The sequence below is a fragment of the Theobroma cacao genome, chromosome 6 (assembly GCF_053813885.1).
Source record: "Theobroma cacao isolate CCN51 chromosome 6, ASM5381388v1, whole genome shotgun sequence".
In the NCBI taxonomy this organism is placed as follows: domain Eukaryota; kingdom Viridiplantae; phylum Streptophyta; class Magnoliopsida; order Malvales; family Malvaceae; genus Theobroma; species Theobroma cacao.
Genome location: NC_142644.1, coordinates 861,107 through 886,369, shown reverse-complemented (window position 1 = coordinate 886,369; position 25,263 = coordinate 861,107). Strand labels below are relative to the sequence as shown.

The window sequence follows — 25,263 nt, the reverse complement described above, 5'->3', positions numbered from 1 at the left end:
TTGAGAGATTTTTATTGGACAACATATGTGGAAGAAGTTGTCCAAGGACGTTGGGTTGGTGAGGGATGGGATGTCTAATCGATGGATGATGACAAGATGTGCACCATCTTTCTTTCTGTTTCTCTTTTTTTTTTTGGTTAAATTATGATTAGCCTTTTTATTTATTTGGCCTTTACTTATCGCATTTCCTCTGGTTTTGCCTGTGCCCTTTTCTTGAGAAGATGTGGCAATGTCGCATGTCACATGCCACATGCCCAAATTAAGCTCCATTTTGGGGATAAATAGCTCCAGTTGGACTCTTTAAGAAGTCGGCTGAACCTCCGAAAAAACAACTCAGCTAACAGAAATAATTAAATCACCTCTCAGCACGTCTCAAATAAATAGTTATCTAAAGTGTATATATGTCTCGTGATCCACAGCTATCAATGCTATCCATACCATTTCATAAACATTACTGCAGAAATACACACGTCCAAAATTACCAAATAGCGAATAAGAGTGTTGACATAAAATCAACACAAGACAAGAAAATAAAAAAAAAAGATAAAAAAATAAGCACCATAATCTTGTTTTTCTTCTTCCATACTTGAAGCTATTACCTCAAATTAAACCCCTTCATTTATGAAGTACTCCTAATCTATTCAAATGTTGGAAACTTGAATATTTGACTTAATCACAAGCTAGAATATTAACATAAATTTTGGGGTAAATTTCATGGAATGTTAACTCAAACAATTAGCCCTCGCACATATAGTTATTGCTTATTAAGATGATTTGTTTATAAAATTTAGCAAGCACTAGTGGTAATTTCATATTTCCAGTGATTGATTAGCTTATGATGTGGTTGATATGCAAATTTACTTCTTCAATGTAAATTAGTCAAGTAACTTATACAAATATACTGTATGGGTTGGGAACTAATCTTTGTTGGAATTTAGTTGAGTTTTATGCTGTAAATCCAAGTTGACCCCTTTACGGCCATACCCTAGCACAACAATCCAAATGTAAAATTAAAATTAAATTCTATGTAAAAGTGATTGATATTAAGGAAGACATGAAGAATGAGGACTCTGATAATTCAAACATTTAATACACTTGGCAAGATTGGAAGATGTTCTCGATCTGCTAATATAAAAGCTAACACGCTGGCCAAAGAAGGTGTCTCAAGATCAACAAATTTGCTTTGGATCAATGACTCCATGCCAACCCTGGAAAGAAATATTAACCTAGTGTGAGGTGTTCTGTCCCCTTACTTTATTTACTTTTGCTGTGCATCACAGTGCTCACTGCTACCTTCATGAGAACCATTGATGTTTTTTTTTTACCTGCTCTTTTTCTGTAGGATAATGGCTGAACACCGTTTTAGATCCTCCTTTTAGGAAACGATTATGTACAGGTCATTTTACTATGTATAGGGTGGGTTTTTTTATCTTTTGTAATGTTTTCTTTTTAATACTATTTGACTGGATTCAGTAGCGTAGTCAATATTTTAAATTTGAGAATGAGAAAATAAAAATTTTAATATTTGAAAGGATAAAATTATAAAATTTTTAAAAAATAAAGATAAAATTATCAATTTTTAAAATAAAACAAAAAAATATAAATTTTTGAAATTTTGGGGGCGGGGCCTTCTTAGCCCCCCTTCCCTCCGCCTCTGGCTGGACTTATGGTAAGTACTAATCTACCCAAGTTTTCAAGCCCCATTGGTTGTTTTTTGATGTAGCCGCGGGTCCTTTTTGTCAAGTTGTAAAGAGATACTCTTGTCCTTCTCTTTTTTAATATATAATTCATCTTTATTATTTCTAAAAAAATTAACTCTGAAACAAAGTATTTCTAGTGACATAAATGTATCTATAAATTGTACCATACTTAATTGATTCTCACTTTAGTTTTAGCAAGGGGAGTGTTTTGTTTAAAGAAAAAAAAGAAATGCATCAAGGGCCTTTGGCATTTTGAAATCAAATCACTTTACGGAGAATTAACTTTACTCTATTCATTGGTTTTTAAGAGGATAAAGGTTTTAAGTTTGGAATTATTTTTTTTTAATTAAATATTGCCCTCTAAGTAAACTAATGTTATATAGCAATTACTTTCCTTTTGCTTTAGTTATACAACAATTACTTGCACGATGAAAACACATCATGCGTATATTGTGATTAATTAATGTTAAATTCATTTTACTAATACAACGACAATTTCATATTAATTAATCAAGTGAGTGATAAAAAATAACATTATTTTTTACTTTTTTAAAATAAGGAAATAATTGTGAAAATATGGAAGCTAATCTTAGTTTCTTGACTTCAATAATTTAATTAAGATATACTCTTTTTTCATGGAAGACTATTCTCAATCTTTCAAGAAAAAGAAAAGGGTCAAAGAAAACTCACTTATCATTAAAGATAAAATATTTCTTAAATTGGTACTTCTTTAATTAAAAATGTGGCAATCAAGATGCTACTTCTACAATTTTGTAACTAAAACAATAAATAGAAAAAGACAGAGAAATAAGAAAAGCATCAAGGACATCAAGGTTTTAAGTTTGGAATCTCCTATTTTCCCTTTTAAACTTTTTGTTGGGAAGCATCGTTATTAAAGCAGTTGATTACTAACCAAGATGAATTGATAAGGCTATTGACATAAAATCAAGCTGACACAATAAAATTAACAAAAACAAATAAAAAAAAGCAGCAAAATCTTCTTTTTCTTCTTTCATACAAAAAACTACTATCTCAAATTAAGCCCTCTGCAATTTTTAACTATGTACTCTTAATCTATTTAAATAGGATTCATATTTGATACACTGACAGTGTATCTTATATACATAGTTAATGCATCAAATATAAACTCATTCAAATATTAGAAACTTGAATATTAACATAAATTTGTTGAAATATACAAAATGGATAAGTACATGGTCATTCAACTCAAAAGTATACAAGAAAAGCAGCCACTTATTTGCAAATCACTAGTTCAAGAATGCACATTTCTTCTAGCCAAGAGAGATTAAAAGAAGCAGAAAAATTTTTTTTTGACCTTTTTGACAATTTGCTATAATTCTTTAACTTATTAATGAAATTAAATTTTGAATCATTGTCAAAAAATGTTTCTCTCTGTTGTCTTTTTCTCTAGCTTTCTTTTCCCTACAATCTAACCAAAATATAATTGAATAAAATGCCCTGCAGTCCTACACATTATGAAGAATAAGCTTAAATATAGGAAAGTGTATTTGACATTCAAAAGATTGTTGTGCCTTGTATAACCCAAACCAAGCTATATCATTCACATCAACAGCCTTGTTTGCATCTTTTTTGCTGTTAATTTCTAGCTACAACCCCCTTTTTGCAGCACCAAGATGGTTGATGTCACGACCCGGAACTACCCTTGAGCCTGTGACAACCGCCGCGATGCCCCGATGGGTACTCATCTCACAGAATGCCAACCGAAACCCCGCAATGCTTAATATCAGTTTCTCATTTCCCCCGGTGAGTAACCGTTGCCAAATTTTATGCTCTAAAGGATTTTGAGTTATTTTGCAACTTAAAACTGATAAAATAAAAATTTTTGTCTCATAGGGGCATTTTGGTCATTTTCCATCGAAAATTTCGAAACTAGTTAAAAATGTAGTAAACAAGTACCAATCACATAATTCACAATTAAAAATAAGTTTAGGATTCTAAAACCTTTATTTAAAATGAAATTATAATTATTTGAATATAATAAGAAGATAAAACAAAATATTCAATAAAATATTTTATTTTCTTATAAACAGAAATTTTGGAGTTATGCGTAAATACTTTTTGTAACGTAAAAATAAAATAAATTCATCATATTGTAGCACAATAAACTATTAAATTTACAATATTAAGTGAGCCCATAATAACTAGAATTAAAGAAACTGTGAACCTACTGTGTGGAGGACGCTAATCCAATAGAAGCCCTCAATGGAATCAACTATCTACAGCCTACTCTGAGCCTGAAATGGGTGGAAATGAGTGGAAATGAGGGTGGTGAGATTATACATTCCTAGTGAGTAAACAAACATCATTTAAATCAGCTAAAATCGAGTAAAAAGAGACAATTAAAATATCCCATCATTTTAAGTATTTCGCAATTTGAAAATTCATCCAAATCCATGCAAACGGTTGTATTTTATTTAATTTCTCATTAGGGCTTATGACTTTCATAAGCACTTGGCTCATGCCATCAAATATACTCGATAACACCTTGATCAGAGGCGTACACTCGAGCCGCCAAGGCTGTTAAAAATTTCATATACACGTAAAACATATTTTTAGTTTGAAAAAACACAGCCGTTCCTTGGCGTTGGCTGAGTTCCCCTTCAAGTGGTGGTTCGGCTTGAAGTGAACTCTAAGCTTTACCCCAGGAGATACCCTACGCGCCTCTCCGTTCGAAGTAAGAATATAATGGGATTTACCGTGTCTTTCTAAAAGGCTGATCCACAAAGACCCCCTACTGCAGTGATTAATTAATATATAATCCACAAATCAATAAAATTTATTCTAGCATGACATGGCAATTATTATAATTCACAGCCTTTCAAGGTTAAAAACACATTTCATATATTTCAACACAAATACCAATTCAATCATTCATGCAAATACTGTCATAAGCCATTAGATTTAAATCATAAATTTAATTCATAACAAGTGGCCTCCAATTACTCTTTTTTTCAAAATCATCATTCAATTTTAAAACAATTTATAAAATCTTTTTGTGTAGACACATTTTGTTTGTAAAACTCAAGATTTACCATTTAAACTCATTTTCATAAAATTTCACCAAAACCGATTAAAAACATACTTTAGATAATAAAAATGATGATAAGGTTACTCACAATACTAGGAGTTCGATATATTCCTATTCTCGGTCTTCGGGCACTATTTCTTTACCCTTGTTAGAGGGCTCACCACCTATACATCATACGTGGCATGAATTTCAATAAATTGTGTCAATTTATCATAAACTATTTTAGGCTCTCTAATCTAAATGAACGCATGAGATGGGATGCAAAATGTCTGATTAATCACTTAAATGTGATATTCGACCTAAGTCACACTATACTCGACCTAATCGGCTAAAATCTCCAATTTAACTCCAAATCAATTCTTCTCACTTTCTACGCTCCAATTATACCTAAATTACCTCAGTGACTGTGAATGAGATTCAATTTATCAGTCCCGGATCAATAATCACACATGTCTATACATTAGGTAAAAATTCAGATTTTCATACCAAAATTTCTCATTTAATTTATAGCCTCACCAAACATCAAATATCACCCAAATATCATCAATTTCAGCCACAATATCCTCCCTAAAAAATTCAGCCAATGATGGTGATGGGGGAAAATGAATTCTTTTCTTGTTGTTTTGTTTCTAAATATGCTAAACTAACTAAAAACACTAACATAACTTAAAATCAAATCAATCTAACTTCATTCTCTCTCCGTACCCATTTGGGCAGCCATAAATTCACCATGAAAACATGAAATTTAACCATGAAAAATAAGGAGAAATGCATGGGAAAGGTAGATCACAAGTCAAAATCAAGAAATTTTACCTTTTATTGCTTGATCCTTTGAAATCCCACACTTTTTCTTCAATTTTTCCACCTAGGTTTTGTGTTTTTTTTCCTTTCCTCTCTTGTTCTTACTGTGGCCGGCCACATGAAGAGAAAATGGGATAAATATGGGCTGATTTTTAAGAAAAATAATAAAGTATTCTTGCTTGACACGTGGCATGTTTCCATTGGTCCATTTTTAAAACTTTAAAAATTTTAAACCTTTTTATCTCCACCACATGATTAGTCACTGGTCAAAATGAGGATAAGGGAAGACCATGTGCTGGACAAATGTCCTGGTAGTGGAAAATTACTATTTTGCCCTTAGGGTGGTAAAATTACCATTTTACCCCTATGCTCCAAAAAATACCAAGAATAAATTTTTTTCACTTCTTAACCTCAAATCATACTTCAATAAGTCATATGGGGCCAAAAAATCTTTTCTAAAAATTCTCATTTTGTCCCCAGGTGGCAAATGACCATTTTGCCCCTAGATAGTGAAAATTTCGGTTTGACTCCAAATTGACATTCGAACTCCAAATCACCATATTAAACCATTCTGGAACTTTAATATTCTTAATTTCATCTTAAATTCTCTATTTGATCTAGTTCGAGGCTTAAATCAACTTTGTTGTGCCTATAGGTACAATATCGACTTTTATCGATTTTTTGGGACTCTCCTAATATGCAACCATGCTATCCACCACATGTATGTCATGACAAGTATTTTATAGAGTTAGGCTTGACATCGTTTCCCCTACTTGGATCAACCATATGATCCTTCTTCATGACTGATTTTGACATCCGGCCAACTTTATTGATCATCATATCAAAGTATGGGGTATTTCAGTTGAAGATTAGAAGAGGTACTAAATTTCTGTCCAAAACAAGTATAGAATATCCTAATAGCAGAACAGTCTCTACCTTGTTTTCTCAAACAAACAAAAAAAATGAAATTTAGGTAGATGAAGAGAGAGAGATGATCAACTACTAGCCTTTTGATGAGAGAGGCTGTTTAAATACAAAACCTAAATAAAGATTCCCTCAAGCCCTTTTACCAAAAACAAGAAAATGGCATGTGCTTCATGCCTTGTCAACATTGTTTTTTTTTTCTCTATTTAAAGAAGGAAATTATTGAAAGAATATAAAAAAGAAAAAGGCCAAAGAAAGCTTACTCATCATTAAAGATAAAATGCTTCTTTTAATTGCTACTTTTTTATTCCAAATATGGCTATCAAGATGCTAATACTGTAATTTTGTATCTTTTTTTAAAAATTCTATACCTTTATACCTTAAGCAAAATCAATATACGAAAAAGCAAGTGAACAAAAACCATCCCTATAGCTTAGACATACATCTCCCTATATACACAACTATGTGGGGATAAACAACTATGCTCCACTATATACACAACCAGCCTTGCTCAAGATTGCAAGAGGTCAAAAAGAAATAAAAGGTCTACACAACGTAAAGACTTGTGTTACTATGAGAACATGCCTGAAACAAGTTGATTAATTAATGGACAAGGCTTCGAAGTGCTGAAAAGGTTTCAGAAAATGCTGAGACGCTAACAATTATTTTTTCTCATTGTAGAATTCTTTTATACCACATTATTGAATTTTTTAAAAGGAAAAATAAGAATTTAAATTACACATACACATTACATGATCATATCCATCATCTCTTTGGTTGATTGAAATTTATTAATAGTCAAAGTACCTCATAGATCCCTATATTAAAGATTTTTTGTCAAAGTACCTCATAAATCCCTATATTAAAGATTTTTTTCGTCAATTTAGTCAATCTATTCAAAATTGGTTAATTTAGTCTCTGTACACTCAAATTTTGTACCATTAAGTCTTTTTATCTAACTCCACTCAAATTAGTCGTTATTGGTGCTAATGTTGCGTTAACATGCCAAAAAATCCTAACGTTGATGTGTTAGACTAAAAAAGAAATTAATCACATGGCTTTTCTATTTTTTTTCTCATTTGTCCAAAACTAGTCATTTTAAGCCTTCTATTTAAAGGACATTTATTTTTTCTTTTTTCATTTTTCCTTCTTTCCTTCTTTCTCTCGCTCTCTATCCAATCCTTCTATCGCAGATTCTGATCCCCAAACTCAGATTTTGATAGCCAGCCACTAGTCACTGGTGGTCTAAAAATCTAATAAAACATATCAAAAAAATCAATGGGCTTGTTCATTGCATTTAGCATGGAACTTACATAGTATAATGAGGACTAGAAAATTAGTTGTTGAGGTGATAATTGGATGAGTTTGTTCCTTTCAAGTTCATGTCATTTTGGAATCTGTAGGATTATGAACAAATAAAATAGCTATGATACTTTTAGATTTATTGTGAAAAAATACTAATTTATTACTTAATTCTTTGGTAGAATAGCAACTCCTTTAACAATAAGTCCTCTCTTCCAAAATAATACATCATATTCGTGACAGTAAATATCTAATTCTCCGACAATTTCAGATGAAGTTGTAAATTCTCCAACAATGATTTCTATCCATTCTCCTCTCGGCTTGGACTTCAAAGATTCCTTGTGTTCAACTTTGTACCCATTTGGAAGAGTGAATCCGAAGTTCACTAGATGTTCCCATCCATATGCTTCTTTTGTCAACATAAGCACGAACACAAGTCCATACAATGTTTTTGGTGAGAGCTTTTTTACATTGAATTTCACATGCATTTCTAGCCAACACACATCTAGAAGTTCGACAACATTAATCAACACATCACTGTAAAATCAAAAGTTTATGGATAAGGAAAGCTCTCGAGCTAGAACTATGAAGTAAGGATTCTGAATGGATAATAAATCAACGCTAACCTGTTTGTTTCTCTTTGGTATGACCAATGCCAGTAACGGTGGTCTTCTGACCAAGTGATTGTAAGGTTTCTTGCAAACAACATGAAGCAGTATTTGTTTAACTTCTTGTCCACCCAATACTTCTGCAACAACAATAGCATCCACAAAATCGTGAAACTTTTCTTCCATTCAACTATTCATAAAATAAAATTCATATTCGCATAAAAGATGAAATCTTTAAAATGAACTTATATAGAACTTAACTACCATTCTGTTTTGGTTCAAGTAAACTTCAGCATGGGGTTGGGAAAGCAACTTATCCATAAAGGAACTCTCAATAGGTGAATCAACATCTTTCAAGTTGGAAATTTCATGAAAATTTCCATTTGTAAATTCAAAATCCTACAACATGAAAAACACAACCATTGACAATTAACATCAAGTCAAGGACACAGCAGTGAAAAGAAACAAGTTTCTTTTTTACAAGTTTATGATTTTAGATCTAGGATAATCGAAATGCCACTCCAACACCACTAATGCCACATGAGAGAAGAATAAAGAAAAAAGAAAAAAATGCCACGTGGCCAATTTGTTTTTTTTTTATCTAACATGTTCGTGCCACTCCAACACCACTAATGGTTAATTTAGATGCAGTTAAGCAAAATGACTCAATTATATAAAATCTCAAAATATAGAGACTCAATTAACCAGTTTAGGTAAAAGACTTAAATTAACAAAAATTCTATGGTATATGGACCTATGAGATACTTTAACCATTAATAAAGTCTAATAAATCAAAGAGGTGATGGATATGATCATGTGATGTGCAATTTAGATTCTTATTTTCCTTTAAAAAATCAATAATGTGGCATAAAAAAAATCTACAGAAAAAAAGATAGTGATAAACTTACTTTAAGAAACACACACTCGATGTGAGCAACAAATTGTCCAGCACACTCTTCACAATAATAGCAATGATTTTTTGAATTTCTTTCTTCTTCGCAAATGTCACAATAGTATTCTCCAGAATCATCTTCCACAAAATGATTTTTAAGAGTCAACCAATGCATGTGACATTTGGATTTAATTGAACATGGTATGGGAACACATTTTAAGTGCAAATTCATATTGCACTCCACGCAATAATAGAAAGGTTCCTTACCAATGTAACTTTTGCATTTGTTACATAATTGGTAAGATTTCTCATAATCTGGTCCAAAATAATAAAGATTATGCATGTGAGACTTAATTTTTAAAGCTAGCTTCAAGGAATTAGCACAATGAAGATGAAGGTGGAAATCACACTGCCGACAACTATAACCAATACTCTCAATGATTTTAAATCTACAAGCAGAACAATTTTCCCAATCGCCGATTTGTGGATGAAGCGGGTGTAACAGATGAAATGTGTGTTGCATCTCCCGCATAAGTGCAAGACAAGATTCATGAATTTTGATATTGAAACAATCACGACAAGTATAACCTGGACCCAAGATTGGTAGCTTGCAAGCATCGCATTCCAAAGCCAAATCTTTGAAATTGAGTCTACGGTTGAAGAAGTCTAGCTTATGATTTTGATTGAAAGGGCACAACTTGGAAACTTTCTCCATCTCTTTCAGCTTTTGCCTCTCATTTTGAGGTGGGATTGGAGTAGTAGCACATTTCACATCAAGTTGGAAATCACAAGGAAGGCACATGTAAGCAAACCCACCAGAATGTTCCCTACATCCATGACATGTAAATTCAACTATATCCGTGAAGAGCTTGAGAAGATGCTGGCAATGAAGAGGGTGTGACACTTCATACGGCAATGTAGTGCACGTTTCATGTAAGTAGTATTTACAATCTTCACAAGCATAGTGTTGATAAAAAATTTCTTGACGGCAAGCATTGCAAAGAAGACTTTCATTCTGTTCAATTGTCTCATTATAGCTTAAGGGATGTTGATGATCAAAATGTTCAATTTGCACCTGCACAACCAGGTTGAGTGAAGAAAGTTATTAATCTTCATCCATTTTTTAAGTAAAGTGCATTCTTAGTTTGTAGCATTGTCATAATATTTTATTTTCATTTATGACTAAACAAACTCGATTTTTTCCATCTACGTTTTTTTAAATTTATTTTAAATTCATCTATCCATCAATACACTATTAAATATGAAACGGATTTGCCATCTAAGCACTACAGTTATGTCCATGTGACTACATTCACATAATTCACATAATATGTGGAATTTACGTGACAAATTTCATTTATATTTTATTGACATGTTAATATACAGATGGTTTTGAAACAAATTCAAAATGGTGAATGAAAACCAAAAAATTACAAATAGGTCAAAATTAATAGTAAAATTTACTTGTTAATTGTGTTTAAAAAGTAAATGAAATGAAAATTTAAGATAAAACTAAACTATGGAAGCAATAATTAAATAATCAAATATATATATTCAGAAATTAACATGATGCTAGTATGTGTTTTTATTTTATTCAGCATTCAATATTTTTACTAAAGCCATCTCCAAATTAATTTTGAATACTGTTATATAAGTAGAGGTTTCTTACCTATATTATTTACATTTTTTATTTTTTTTTATTGAATTTTATTCAAAAACATAAATAGTGTTTATTACTACAAAATCTTTATAATATATAAATCCAAAGAATCATAGAAGACCTCAAGTGATGTAAACTTAAAAAAAAAAAACATTATTGGCAAGTGAAAACATCACAATAATATCAATATAGAAGACCCAATTCCATTACCTTCGATGTTGAAGCTTTGTTATCCAACAAACTAAAGGTCAAACTTTGATCAAGTTTCGTATCTACAACCTGAGGAAGTGAAAACATTAGCATCAAAATTTTTCTAAGGGGCACATTACATGTGACCTATGATCAAATAATTAATAGTTTATCTAATAAAAAAATATTTATTAAATTTCTCTAGAGAGAGAGAGTAAATGTCCCCTTACCTTATTGAGTGCACATTCGATGTGAGCAACAAATTTGCATTTCTTGCAACAAAAAACACTATGTTTGGGTTTTCTTTCTTCTTCACATATATCACAATTATATTCTTCAGAAACATCTTCTATAAATGAATCCATAAGCATGAGATCATGCCTATGATACTTGTGTGAAGTAGAATGTGGTATTGTAAGACATTCGAAATGGTAATTGAAATTACAATGGACACAACGATAAAAAGCACTTTCATCCCCTGAAGCATCAAAATCAAAACCGCATATCCTGCATCGGTGGGAAGCGATATTAACTTTTATTCGAAAAAAAGTAAGATCATGCTCATGTAACTCAACCTTAAGACTGGGTCGTAGTTTAGCACAATGAACATGAAGGTAGAATTCACATTTTCTACAACGATAGGCTTTTATAAACTCCCATACTGGTAAGTTGCAAGCATTGCACAACCGATAATCAAAGTGACTGTTGCATAATGAAAGAGGGTGTGATGGATGAAATGGGTGTTTGAAGATTATGCTAGGCATGTTGATTAGGCAGGAATCATGGAACCAGAAATAAGCACCACTGCCAAGACAAGCATAAGACATTCCGGACAAATGGTTCTCACACCAACTACATATATACTCATACTTTCTCACTCTCCTATAATTAAAGACGATAAAATCACCAATTTTTTTAGATGTCTCATCATTGAGTTTATTTTTCTCATCATTAGTTGAAAAAGCACATTGATACCCAAGGCTAAAATCACACTCTTTGCAATGATATCTATGGCCTCGAGAAAGATTGAAACATTTAGCACATATGTAATCTATGTAATTTGACCTTTCGAGAGTAAGGTTGTGTTGGAGATGGCAAGGATCGCTTATCTGAGGAGGTAGCTGTTGATGAGCACAAGAATCATGCAATGAGAATTTGCATCTTTCACAACAATAAGCCATACCACGAATTTTCTGATTGCATATATTACAAAGTGCCTCTGATCCATCATAGTCATCATAGAGCAAGTGGTGTTCATGAAGAAAGGGTTTGATATCCATCTCAAACAAAGAAAAAAAAATTTAAACCTACATATGAGAACTAAACATAGATTCCCTCAAGTTGTAGATACTATTTTTTTATGCACTTTTATTATTATTTTATTTTTGTTTTTATTATCTTAGAAGTCTATCTTTCCTTTTCATTTTTATTCAATGAAAATTAGGATAACCCTGATAAGGAGAGAATCAATGGCCGACCGAATACTAAGGAGAGAATTTTCGGCCTCTATATATAAAAAGAGAAATCTTCACAAAAGGAGGGGCTTTTTCAACAAAAATCTCCAGAAGAGAGCAAAAAAATTTCTAACTTTTTAATCTAGCAACCGGATACCACAACCAAAAGGCAAAAAAGCACCAAAACAAAAATCCAATGCTTACAAAGAAAGAGATCTGGGAAATGGGTTCGGTTGGGGAATGATTTGTGAGGGTGAAAGGAAGGTTCTGGCAGTGTGAGGGAGAGAAAGTTGATTTCCTTTTTCTGGGGTTGGGAGATTCTCATTACATCCAGCCGAAAGAGAAAGAGAGGAGGAAATGAACTGATGGTTTAGAGAGATGTGAGAGGGAGCCACCGACGGTTCAGAGAGAAGGGGAAAAATGAAGCGAAGTAAGAGAGAAAAGAATGAATTTATAGTTAGGGTTGTAAGGAACAAGGTGCCAAACGGCACCGTTTGGAACATAACACAAAAATATGAGAGAGGGCCGGTCTTGCGAATAGGAACAAAAATATACGTGTAAAATATTATTAGGCTAAGGATTACAGAATTGGTAAAAAGGAATACTAAAATTTACTCTTTATTTTTGTTTGAAAAGTAAAAAAAATAAAAATTTAAGATAAAATTAAAATATGAAAGCAATAATTAAAAAATTAAGTATATATGTTTATAAATTCAACTCAAAGGTATATCAGAGATATATATACAGCTTCAAACGAAAAAGGACAAAATTTGTCCACAGAGAGCTTATAAAGTAAACAATTTGAGGTAATACACTAATAAATTACATAGGAAGCACCAGAAAGTTTGAGTGCTCCTACAACAATGCAAGAAGTTAGAGGCAACAAATCATTTGATGATGCCAGGTCTGTTGGCTTGCGCCTTGGATCTTGTCTTAAGAACCTTCTTTGGCCCTTCAGTTGTTAAAGCATACGTCTTTACAGCAAACAATTCCTCAGGGAGTCCTTTCTGGTCCTGTTTTCAAAACAATAAACAAATCAATAACAAAAGGAAGGATACATTATGATAGTTGAAAACCCTAAACTGAAGTGGGGGGATTGCAAACCAAACCTGCCCCCATTTCTAATGGGAACTTCGAACATGCAACTAGAAATCACACCCTTATCGATTCAACTCAGCAACATCAAATAAGAATAAAAGGATACAAAAGATGATATGATATCTAAAACTTATCAAACAATATAGATCACTCACCGCCTCTCACTGAAGTTATGTTCTTGGGGCACATCTGAAAGTCAATGGAACGAGGGCTTCACAATAGGAGAAGCCCTCTCTCATCGTCTAAAGCCCGCACCTATCATTGGATTTTTAGCTAGACCTTGTAATTTAACGTTTCAAGATCTAAATTTTTGAATGTTTGCTTAGAGACTTAGTTGTTAAGACAATGGCAACATATGAGGCTATTAGTGCATGATCTATATAAACTTATCAGTTTTAGATGTGTCATCTTGGGATTGTTATGTTGCAAGTCAAAGGTTATGTGTAACAGACACAACTAGATGGGTTGGCAACTAATCTTTGTTGGAATTTGGTTGAATTTTATGGTGTAAGTCCAAGTTGCGTAACTACGTCAAGTTGACCCCTTTACCGCCATAACCTTTATTTTATACAGGTGCAATCCACACCGACGAAATAGGTCCTTGAAGTATAAATCAGATCTGGTGATGCTTCGGTCTTCTTTATCCAAAACAAATCCTGCAAACAAGTGATAGCTCAGTGAAACTCATGTTGCCACTGAACAACTCCACTGACAAGTTCCCCACATGCAAGACAAGTCAAGTGAAATTATGCATTTACTGCAAAAGGGGTATAACTGCCCACTTGTCATTTAAAGGTGTTTAGGTTGTTAAGTTTGGATATTTAGAATTCCAGATTACTTTGTTTTTGAATTCTCCCTGTCTCAACTATTGATTCAGTAACCTTTTTAGTCAGTTTGAGTTGGTTAAAGTCTAGATGCATAACTGACCCAAATCAAGTTGACAAAATGACAAGCTTGAACATGACACGACTCAATTACAAAACTAAGACCTGAAGCTCAACTTGAACATTTTTTGGGAGGGTACATATGTCTGAGACCTCCAAGCTGGCTTGATTGAGCTTTGTATTATTTAGTTTTATACGAGTATTACATACATGAAATTTTAAAATATATCAAAAAATTAAAAGTTGATTACACTCTTGAACTATCTTGACTGAGTAATATAAACACTTGAACTAGACTCCATTGGTCACTAGAGCTCAAGAATAACTCAACAATAAACTGATCGAATCCAAGTATTTTGTGAGTTGAATGCAAGCAAATTATGAGACTTGAGTACTAGGTTAAGTCAAGCCTTAGGCAAGTTTAATTGTTGGGCTAGGCTATGCAAGAGCATTCTTAAATTTATCTCCAATTGGTTATCTTATTATGTTTTACTTTAGTTAAAAGTTAGTAATTATGTTTTCTATCTAGTCATGTGTCGTGATTAGCATGTGATCATTTTTAATTAGTTTGAATGGCTAAGATTAGATGGGGTTGTTTGTATCGAAGGGCTACAATTAAAAGCTGCTGTAACTTGTTCCTACTTTGATCTTAAGATCAATTTTAGCCTTTGTTCTGGTTTTCGTCATTGTTTTTCTTTTGTTTTTGCTGTTTCTACTTCCATACTACATCAAAGTGGTATCAGATGAAGAGATCTTAAAGTTGAACTAGGATTTTAGCTTATAAACCATGGCTAATCGTGGTAGAGGACTTGTTAGCGGATGTGGAAAAGAAATCAAGACCAGCAAACAGAACTGGCTGAGTTGAAGGGTATGATTGAAGATTTGTTGCAGGCTGTGCAAGATTTAAAGTGACAGGAACCAATGGGAGCCTGTATGGAGAATCCACAAGGCAATACAGACCCTTTCGGTTTACCGGTAGGTGGTCTTGTGGATGAAATTGAATATGGAGAGGATGAAAACCCCTTTCATAATGCTCGACCAGCAAATAATGCTGTTTGTGGTAGATTGGAAGGCTGATTGTTACATGCCTAGACTTGAATGGTGGTGGAGTTAGAATTAAGGTAGATGACTTCCGGAAAATGAAGCATGCAAAAGATTATTCAGATCAGAAAGATAGTTTCGAAAATTATTTTTAGTAGAAACCAATGGCAGAACAAAGAAAGGTGCTGTTTGTGAAGCTTAAGTTGAAGGGGCTGCACTTCAATGGTAGAAGAGAGTTGAAGAGCGGCAAGCACATCAAGGCAAGCCAAAAATCAACACTTGGGAACACATGAAAATGAAGATGAGAAGGCAATTTTTGCCTGCTGATTAAATGGAGTTGAATGAGAAATTTCATTCACTCAAGCAAAATAGTATGTCCATTGAGGAGTACACGTCAGCTTTCAACGACCTTTCCCTAGGGTTGGTTTGAAAGAGACTAATGAGCAGTTGACTTCTTGTTATTGTTTCTACATCCGCACTACATCACTAGGTCAACTTTCCTTCATGAATTTTCACTGAAGAAAGTTGTACATAGACAGTGTTACCAAAAGGTGTCCCAAATTGGTAGCATAATAAAATTATACCCCATACCCATTTGAGTAGATGAAACTCATCCCTGAACCTGCGAATTATAAGTTTCAACACTTTTTGGCTGTTTCCCTTGGTATCAAGCAATGAAACAAGACAATGGAGATTAAATATTCCTTTACCCATTTATCCTTAATTAAACATTTAAGACATTAACTAGTATACTTCAAAGCAGTAGCGGGCAGATGAATACATAATAAAACAAAGTTAAACAGTAATATCAGCTCTAGAAAGCAACTTTATGAAAATTTTGCAGCAGGATACCAAAAAATAAGAAAGTTTCAGGAATGCATAAAACAAAAACTTGCTGCTTCCCTTGGTATCAAGCAATGGAACGAGAAAATGGAGCTTAAAAATTCCTTTATCCATTTATCTTTTAATTATTATTAATTATGATGTTACTTCAAAGTTGTAGAGGGCAGATAATTACATAATAAGACAAAGTTAAAAAGTAATATCAGCTCAAAAAAGCAACTTTATGTCTTCTCATACGTGAGATGACATGCGGCATTTCAAAAAAGAAAAACACAACTTTATGAAAATTTACCACAGAATACCAAAACATAAGAAAGTTTGAGGAATGCCTTAAACAAAACTTGAACAAATTAAAATCTTTTAAATCATATATGCAAGAATAATAAATTTCAACAAGGGTCTTTCCAGGACACAACTTAGAGATCAGGCCTCCAAATTACATACACATACACATGCCCAAGAATTTCCATGTTGGAGCTTTTTATTATTAATATGTTTTGCTTAATTTTGATGAAAATACATTGAAGGCAGAGCAAAAAGTTATGCTCAACAGTACCTGGAAAAAAAGAAAAGGTTGCAGCAAGGGAAGCAGGAGAGTAGGGACTCAAGGTGGCATGAAATGAATATGGCACTTTCTGGATTTAATTTTATTTCCCACCATTTACAAACTTAAAGGACAAAAGTCAAACTACCATCATTTCTTAAAACTTATTTCAATGCACAAGGCACAACAAAATTTTGGTCACAAGCTTTGGTAAGGTGAGAAAACGGATGATAGCAAAATAGCTGTATGAATTATAAAGTATTATCCAGCCTTGTTTCTGTGGTGCTAGGGATGGGCCCAAACACTCCAAACTAACCCATCAAATCCGCTAGTTACCTAGCAGGAAGAAGAATAGAATGAACAACACGACACATTGCAAAAAGAAAGGACAAAAAGAAAAAAGAGTTTGACGATATCATCCTTCCGGTGTTTGCTATGTTATGTTCGCTAGACAACCTTAATTCCTATAGCTGTGAGAAGGTTTAAAAGAAGTTACAAGAGAGAAAGCTAGAAGCAATAAATTTGGAAAAGGAAAATTTGAGATACCATTGCAATGATCTGACAGTTCATAATTCAAAAATCAGAACAAGGCACTTCGAATGTATAGTAGACAGCAGGCAAGAAAATTTCAACACATAATTTTGATCTTTCCATGCACTTCCACACAGCACAACATGTCAAATAAAAAGTAAGTTCTGTCTCAAGAAGAAGATTTATTCACCTTTGCTCTCTTAAAAAATGAGACAAAGTCGTCATCTGTGAGATGACCAATGCACCACTGAATCCAAATAACATTGTACCTTCCAGCATCAGGGGTGAACTCCTGAAAAAGCAAAAGACAAAAAAAAAATGGTCGTCAAATTTCTGTTTTATAAAGTAAAATTTAACAGCCAGAAGCATCAGAAGAAGACAAGCACATATATCACCAACTTAAAGGGCTCATTCACTAGCCCATATGCTGTCCCCTACCCCCCCCACCCCAACACACACAAAAGAGTAAATAATTGTTTGCAAAAATTTACTTGAATCCAGCCGCCTACAGAGTACAGACTATGTTGCCCAGATTCAAATGTGAGTTCCAGATGCAAACCCATATTTAACATGTTTACCTTAACTTCTGTAAGTTTTTCCCAGGATTGTACTCAAACAACATGCCTGCTTGAGGTGCAAATTACATGGCTACATCCGCAATATAGGGAAACGTGAAAAGTTGGAAATACATAGCTTACATGGACTTAACCATAGTTATGAATACTTCAAGACATCAAGAAGCATGTATCCATGTGTGAATGTAGTCTTGAAGTACATGACCTGAAGGGAGACACAGTAGAATTATTTGCTTTGTGCGCATCAGAGGCTACAAAATATTCCTGAGACAAACTTTCACGGGCAGCATCTAAGAAATGCGAAACTGGCTCAAGTAGATCAACCTGGAGAATGGTAAAGGGAAGAGGGGTCCAAAAGCATAGCTATCACAAAGTACTATGCAGCTTTATTAAGATAGTAGCTCCAACTAATACTATGTCACTGATTCATATCATTCGATGAAAGAAAAAGAGAGGAAAAAGAAAAAGTCCACCATGTTCCACATCATGTTCACTGTATTGGAATTACATATTAATGTGTAGGGATGGCAATGCATACCCTATTATAAGATACCCACAGGTATCCAACCCGGTTATATCGGATTAAGATACCCTATAATCAAGTTTAGGACGGGTTCGGATAGTGATTTCACTACCCATATCAGGTTCGGGGTAGTACCTCTTGGGTACCCGCTACCTGAACCCGATTATGTTACTATTCAAGTTACACGGGTACCCACCTCGAACTCGATCCCAATACCTGTTTATATATATTTTGTTGTTATTTAAATGATTAAATTAAAAATAATCAACATTAATATATTTATTAAAAGCTGACAAATATATTAAAAAGTCTGGTTACTCAAATTATTAATGTGATTACATTAAAATATTTCAATTAAAAAATTATTAGATTATTAATTATGTTTAAATAATATGAATATCATATCATATTACAAAAGAATATAATTACTATTATATATATACTTCTAATATAAATATAGTTACTTTTTACTTTGTATTAATATTACAAAAATTATAACTCATAATATATATACTTAAAGAGAGTCTTTGAGATTAGAATAGTTTTGGAATCTAACTATTTTTTTTAATTTCATATAATTAAAGACAAAACTATATAGTTAATTAAATTAATTTATTAAACTATAATTATTAATTAACTTGAAATGTTTTTTAATATATACATTATATATATTGAGTTCATTTATAAGAAATATAATTACTGTATTATATATATACTAATACTTTTAGTATATATATACTTTAAATATAAATATATTTACTTTCTATTTTGTATTAAAATTAAAAAAAATTATAACATATAAAATTATTAATTATAATATATACACTTTTGTTTATATAAACTTATAATATGCAAAGCTTAAGAGAAGTTGTGAGATTAGAATAGTTTTGAAACCTAGTTATTTTTTTTAATTTCATATAATTAAGGATAAACTCATATAATTAATTAAATTAATTCATAAAACTATGATTATTAATTACCTTGTAATTTCTTTTAATATATTTACTTTATATATATTGGATTCATTTATAAAAAATATAATTATTATTATACATATAATAAAACACTTTTAGTGTGTGTGTGTATATATATACACACTTTAAATATAACCATATTTACTTTCTATTTTGTGTTAACATTACAAAAATTATAACTTACAAATTATTAATTATAATATAGATACTTTGATATATATAAACTTAATTATCTAAAAAGAAGTTGTGAGATTAGAATAGTTTTGAAACTTAACTATTTTTTTTAATTTCTTGTAGTAAAGGACAAACTCATATAATTAATTAAATTAATTAATGAAACTATGATTATTAATTAACTTGTAATGTCTTTTAATATCTATACTTTATATATATTGAATTCATTTATAAAGAATATAATCACTATTATATATATACACTAAAATACTTTTAATATATATATATATATACTTTAAAAATAAATGTATTTACTTTTTATATTTTGTTAACATTATAAAAATTATAACTTATAAAATTATTAATTATAATATATATATACACACTTTATAGTATATAACTTGTAATATCTTTTAATACATATACTTTATATTATTTATTATATTCATTTATAAAGAATATCATTACTATTATATAAGTTAATAACTATTAAACAATAACATAATATTGATTTATATTATATATTATGTTCATTTATAAACAATTTATAGTTTTTGATTATTTAAATTTAAATTTTATTATTTGTGTTTTTATTAATTTAATTAGTAGTTAATTATATGTACTATGTAGAAGAAATATTATTGTATATGAATACAGGTTCGGGTTTGAGTAATTGGGTACCAATGAAGAACATTTTAATAAATTTTTTATCTAATCGGGTTTTTAAACGAGTTAGGGTAATTATAGGGTAGTGGGAATGTATTAAGGTTAAGGTTAAGGTTAGGGTAGTAACTTTCAAAATTATTCAGGTAATTAATAGAGTTTAGATATTTGATTTTTTATAGGGTTAAGGTTTAGGTACCTTGAAATTAACGGGTACCCTCCTCATGTCCTGCATGAATTTTTTAAAAGGCACTACCCAATTTTGCTTTTCATTCAAATACAACAGAGAAATTCTTTAGGTAGTAAGAATTATGCACTATGAACCATGTTATCAATTAACTGCAAAGATGGTAAATGTCAGAAATATTAAAAATATGCTAATAGAAAGAGAAAAATGACCTTACCTCGTTAAAATATCTTATGAGAAGATTCTTGGTTATTCTCCCTATGCCAGAACCACAATCTGCAGTATGTTAAATTAACATAGAAACTAAGAGCTCAGAATGTCAACTAGATTTATGATTTTCAATTAGAATTAAAAACATCAAGAAAAATGAAATACCAAACAGATCAGTACTGCAGCAATATTTTAAGTATGCTTTAGAACCATTTGCAGGTATTTCTAGTGCTTCAATGTATGGACTTGAAATAAAGGTCAGCATTGCAGTGTTTTGAGAATTATGACATAGTTTAATTTAGTATGCTAAGCCCTAAAATGTACCAGATTCTTCTGCACTAAGATCATCAAAAGAGTTTGTTTTAATTCCACCAACATAAACCATATGAAGGCAAAAGTTTGAGGGCACAACCATCAATTTTCATGTTTTATTTTATTTTATTAGGGGAGGGTAATTTAAACCCAGCTCTTTTAGCAGGGGATACATGCACAAATCATAAAGCCAAGTGCTTAAGTGCATCTTATATCATAATACTTAAAATAAAACTTGTGGAAATCACTTAATTATCTTCATATTAAAGCCAAACCATTACTGCTTAGTTACCTAAATATCTTTATATTAAAGCCAAACTCCAACTGCTTAGTTTCCTAAATAATTTCCCCTACAATTCCCCTTCGCAAGATTTCAGTCAATTGCCCCAGTATAGTCCACCAATTGCCCCAGTATAGTCCACCAACTCACAAGTATTAAGACCAACTTCATATATAGGCAATTATAGATCCTAATCATGTCGAAGAATCAATCTCCTAGTAATAAAACATACTGAAGACATATCTAATTTTTGCCTTTCAAAAGATAACAAGTTCCAGAATATTAGCAAGATAGAGCATCTTCGCTGCTGATGAAATGTGAAAGTAATTTTTCAATCTTAAACACAGAAATTTCTTTCCTTTATTCTGAGCACTCACAACAGCCTCAAATTGGGTCCAGGGGTGCCCCATCCCCCACCCCCCACAAGCACACAACCCTTAAGAGACAGAGAGAACTCCCAGCAAGCTTCTTCCCAAATTTAAAAAAGAATATTGCTTAAAGATGGTTTTTTATTAAGCAAAATAGCATGTAGTAAACCCAATTCTCAATTGCATTATACCATTCTAAATAAGAGCAACACCTAAAACGCTGGCATTCTAAATCAAAGCAACACCTCTAATGCATGACATGCTTCTTGCACTACTAAGACTGATTTTTGGTGAAGATATCATGCAAAATAATTCAGAAAATGCATATTCATGCAAATTTCCATGCCTTTCTCTTCTTTATTTATTTATTTTCTTTTATGGGGTGGGATTATGGGACATAAACTTTTCATGGTTGTGTTATCAAGTTATATTGGTTTCCGGTTTCAAGCACTAATTGCGGATATTTAACTCAAAATTTCATCTATCACAACATCCCTTTCTGCTGTCACCACTATGTTTTTTGTTTAATTTATAGTTAATTAGGTTTTCCACCAATGCTACATTCTAATGAAGTAGGATCCCATCACCAACTTTGCACTTCCACATTTAATGGCGCATAATAACCTAAGGTTGATTTTTAGTGTAAAAAAAATAATAATAATAATAACATAAACCAAACTACCTCAACAGAACATATATGGGTATATAACTTCATAAAAACAATATAAAGTTGAGGACACAGAGAGTGAAAGAGAAGTACCAAGAGCAACAAGATGGTGATTTCTTCCACCGCCATCGAATCTTTCATGCAAAAGGGTATTGAGAAAAACCTCACTACCCTTGACATCTGCCTCATTTACTTGCCCAAATCCACCCAACACCCCATCTACCGATGCCTCCACACCCTTCTCTTAGCACAACCAAAGAATCCAATAACTATACTATGAGTTAGCTAATGGTACCCACATACAAATGTAAGAACCAGAGTTAAGAAAGACTTACTTCCCAATAGGCAACGCCTTCACGGTACCACTGAGTCTTCTTATGGTTATCTCCTTCATCTGCATCTCCAATTTGCTCCCTCCACATTTCCTGTGGGTTCCTGAATTCTCTGCCATCGGAATCGGAGCCAGCTGCCTCCATTGCCGTCCTCCGCTCCTTGGGAGTCTTGTTATTCTTCCGTGGTGGATGTAGGACTAGAGTTATGGGACACTGTTGGAGGGTCTGTGGGGAAACAGCTTAGGATATGGGCCGCATCCACATCGGTATACCTTATCCTCCGCGCCTTGGGTTAGGCATGCCCTGTTTGGTTTATCCTTTCGCATCTTCAAGCACAGCTTGAATGGCGTCAAAGTTGCTGGTGAGTTTTTGGATTTCTTCTTCAAGACCTACAGCCAATCCGACATGATGCTTTATCTCTTGAGGAATGAACGAACCACCCAACTGCTGCTCCAGGATCATGGAAAGAAGTGCTTTTGCCATTGTTTTTGTTGTTTCTCAAATGTAAATTGGTTAATGAAAACAGCAGCTAATTATTGGTTGACTGAACAAGTGGATGATGTTGAAGCTGCTTCTCTTCCGACCCTGTTTTGTAACAATGAACAAGTGGCAGACAATTTCTTAAAGTTGAACCCAAAATCACTCTTTAAAAAAAAAAAAACCATGAGAATTAAAATGCTTTATAATTCGTCCTTGTAATGCTTTGTAATCCAAAAGCGATGCGTATAAAATATTTCATAATAAAGGTTATAGTGAGTCCAACTTACCAGGTGAAAGTTGTTTGTCAAACACTTTTCCAACAGTAGTAATGTGATAAGAATTCTGAATCAGGAGAAATGCAAATGGTGGTGGCTGTGGTTGTGGCTGTACAGGCGACACCAAGCGGGCGGTGGAGAACTCTAGTAGCAATTGCCCGTAAGGTAGCACGTGGCAGTCTTTTTGTCCTTTTCGAGCAATGCGAGACACTTGAGTGATTTTTACTGGACAACGTATGTGGATGAAGTTGACCAAGGACCCTGGGTTGGTGACGATGGGATGTCTAATTGATGAGTGATGACATGATGTGTACTATCTTTCTTTCTTTCTTTTTTCATTTTTGTTTTTGGTTAAATTATGGTTAGCCTTCTTATTTATCTGGCCTTTACTCGTCGCATTGCCTCTGGTTTTGCTTGTGCTCTTCCTTGAAGAGCTTTGGCAATGCGGCATGCCACATGCCATATGCCAAAATTAAGCTCAATTTTGGGGATAAATAGGTCCAGTTGGACTCTTTAACAAGTTCGCCCAACCTTTGAAAATACAACTCAGTCAACAAAAATAATTAAACTACCTCTCAGCACATCTGAAATAAATAGCTGTCCAAACCATTTCACAAACATTACTGCAGAAATACACGTGTCCAAATTTACCAAATAGTGAATAAGAGTGTTGACATAAAATCAACCTAAGACAAGAAAATATTAAAAAAAAGGAAAAAAAAACAGCATAATCTTTGTTTTTCTTATTCCATACTTGAAGCTATTACTTCAAATTAAACCCCTTCATTCATGAAGTACTCCTAGTCTATTTAAATGTTAGAAACTTGAACATATGACTTGATCACAACCTAGAATATTAACACAAATTTTGAGGTAAAATTCATGGAATGTTAACTACAATAATTAGCCCTCGCACACATAATTATTGCTTATTAAGATGATTTATTTATGAGATTTAGCAAGCACGTACTAGTGGTAATTTCATGTTTTCAGTAATTGATTAGTTTATAATGTGGGTGATATGCAAATTTACTATATGGGTTAGGAACTAATCTTTGTTGGAATTTAGTTGAGTTTTATGCCGTAAATCCAAGTTGCTTAACTTACATCAAGTTGACCCCTCTACGACCATAACCTAGCACAACAATTCAAATGTAAAATTAAAATTAAATTCTATGTAAAAGTGATTGATATTAAGAAAGACAAAAAGTGATTGATATCAGATTTGTTTCGGATCAACGACAGCATGCTAGCCCCGGAAAAGAATATTAACCTAGTGTGAGGTGTTCTGTCCCCTGCTTTATTTACTTTTGTTGTGCAACATAATGCTCGCTGCTACTTTCATGGGAACCATTGATGTTTCTTCGTTTATACTGCTTTTTTTTTTTTAAGGGATATTAATTGAACCCTTTTTTGGATCTTTCTTCTAGGAAAAGATTATGTACAGGTCCTTTTGTTATGGTTTTCTTACCTTTTGTAATTTTTTCTTTTTAATACTACTTGGCAGGACCTAAGGTAAGTACTGGTCTACCCAAATTTTTAAGCCCCATTGGCTGTTTTTGATGTAGTCGTGGGTCTTTTTTGTCTGGTTGTAAAGGAATACTCTTATCCCTCTCTTTTTTAATATATAATTCATCTTTATTGTTTCTAAAAAGGAAAGATAATTCTGAAACAAAGCATTACTGGTGGCATAAATGTATCT

General features: G+C 32.5%; 1 protein-coding gene across 7 annotated transcripts in view; it reads right to left on the bottom strand.

Moving 5' to 3' along the window:
• Window positions 1–7,928: 7,928 nt before the first annotated feature.
• Window positions 7,929–25,263, bottom strand: part of LOC18595129 (uncharacterized) — a 59,432-nt gene continuing 42,097 nt past the window's right edge. The window contains exons 1-12 of one of the 7 annotated variants that reach the window (XM_088807204.1): window positions 23,574–23,709; window positions 22,810–23,391; window positions 22,568–22,712; window positions 20,855–20,913; window positions 17,732–17,833; window positions 12,212–12,426; window positions 11,377–11,653; window positions 11,168–11,236; window positions 9,314–10,372; window positions 8,670–8,804; window positions 8,424–8,545; window positions 7,929–8,334 (exon numbers count right to left, since the gene is read on the bottom strand). In XM_088807204.1, coding sequence (XP_088663330.1) covers window positions 7,965–8,334; window positions 8,424–8,545; window positions 8,670–8,804; window positions 9,314–10,372; window positions 11,168–11,236; window positions 11,377–11,653; window positions 12,212–12,426; window positions 17,732–17,833; window positions 20,855–20,913; window positions 22,568–22,712; window positions 22,810–22,950 — 2,694 coding nt within the window. In that variant the 5' untranslated portion in view covers window positions 22,951–23,391; window positions 23,574–23,709 and the 3' untranslated portion in view covers window positions 7,929–7,964. Of the gene's footprint in view, window positions 8,335–8,423; window positions 8,546–8,669; window positions 8,805–9,313; window positions 10,373–11,167; window positions 11,237–11,376; window positions 12,429–12,804; window positions 13,614–13,853; window positions 13,995–14,319; window positions 14,355–17,731; window positions 17,834–20,854; window positions 20,914–22,567; window positions 22,713–22,809; window positions 23,392–23,573; window positions 23,710–25,263 lie in introns of those variants that run through there. The other 6 variants (XM_088807199.1, XM_088807200.1, XM_088807201.1 and 3 more) reach the window with 6 other exon arrangements.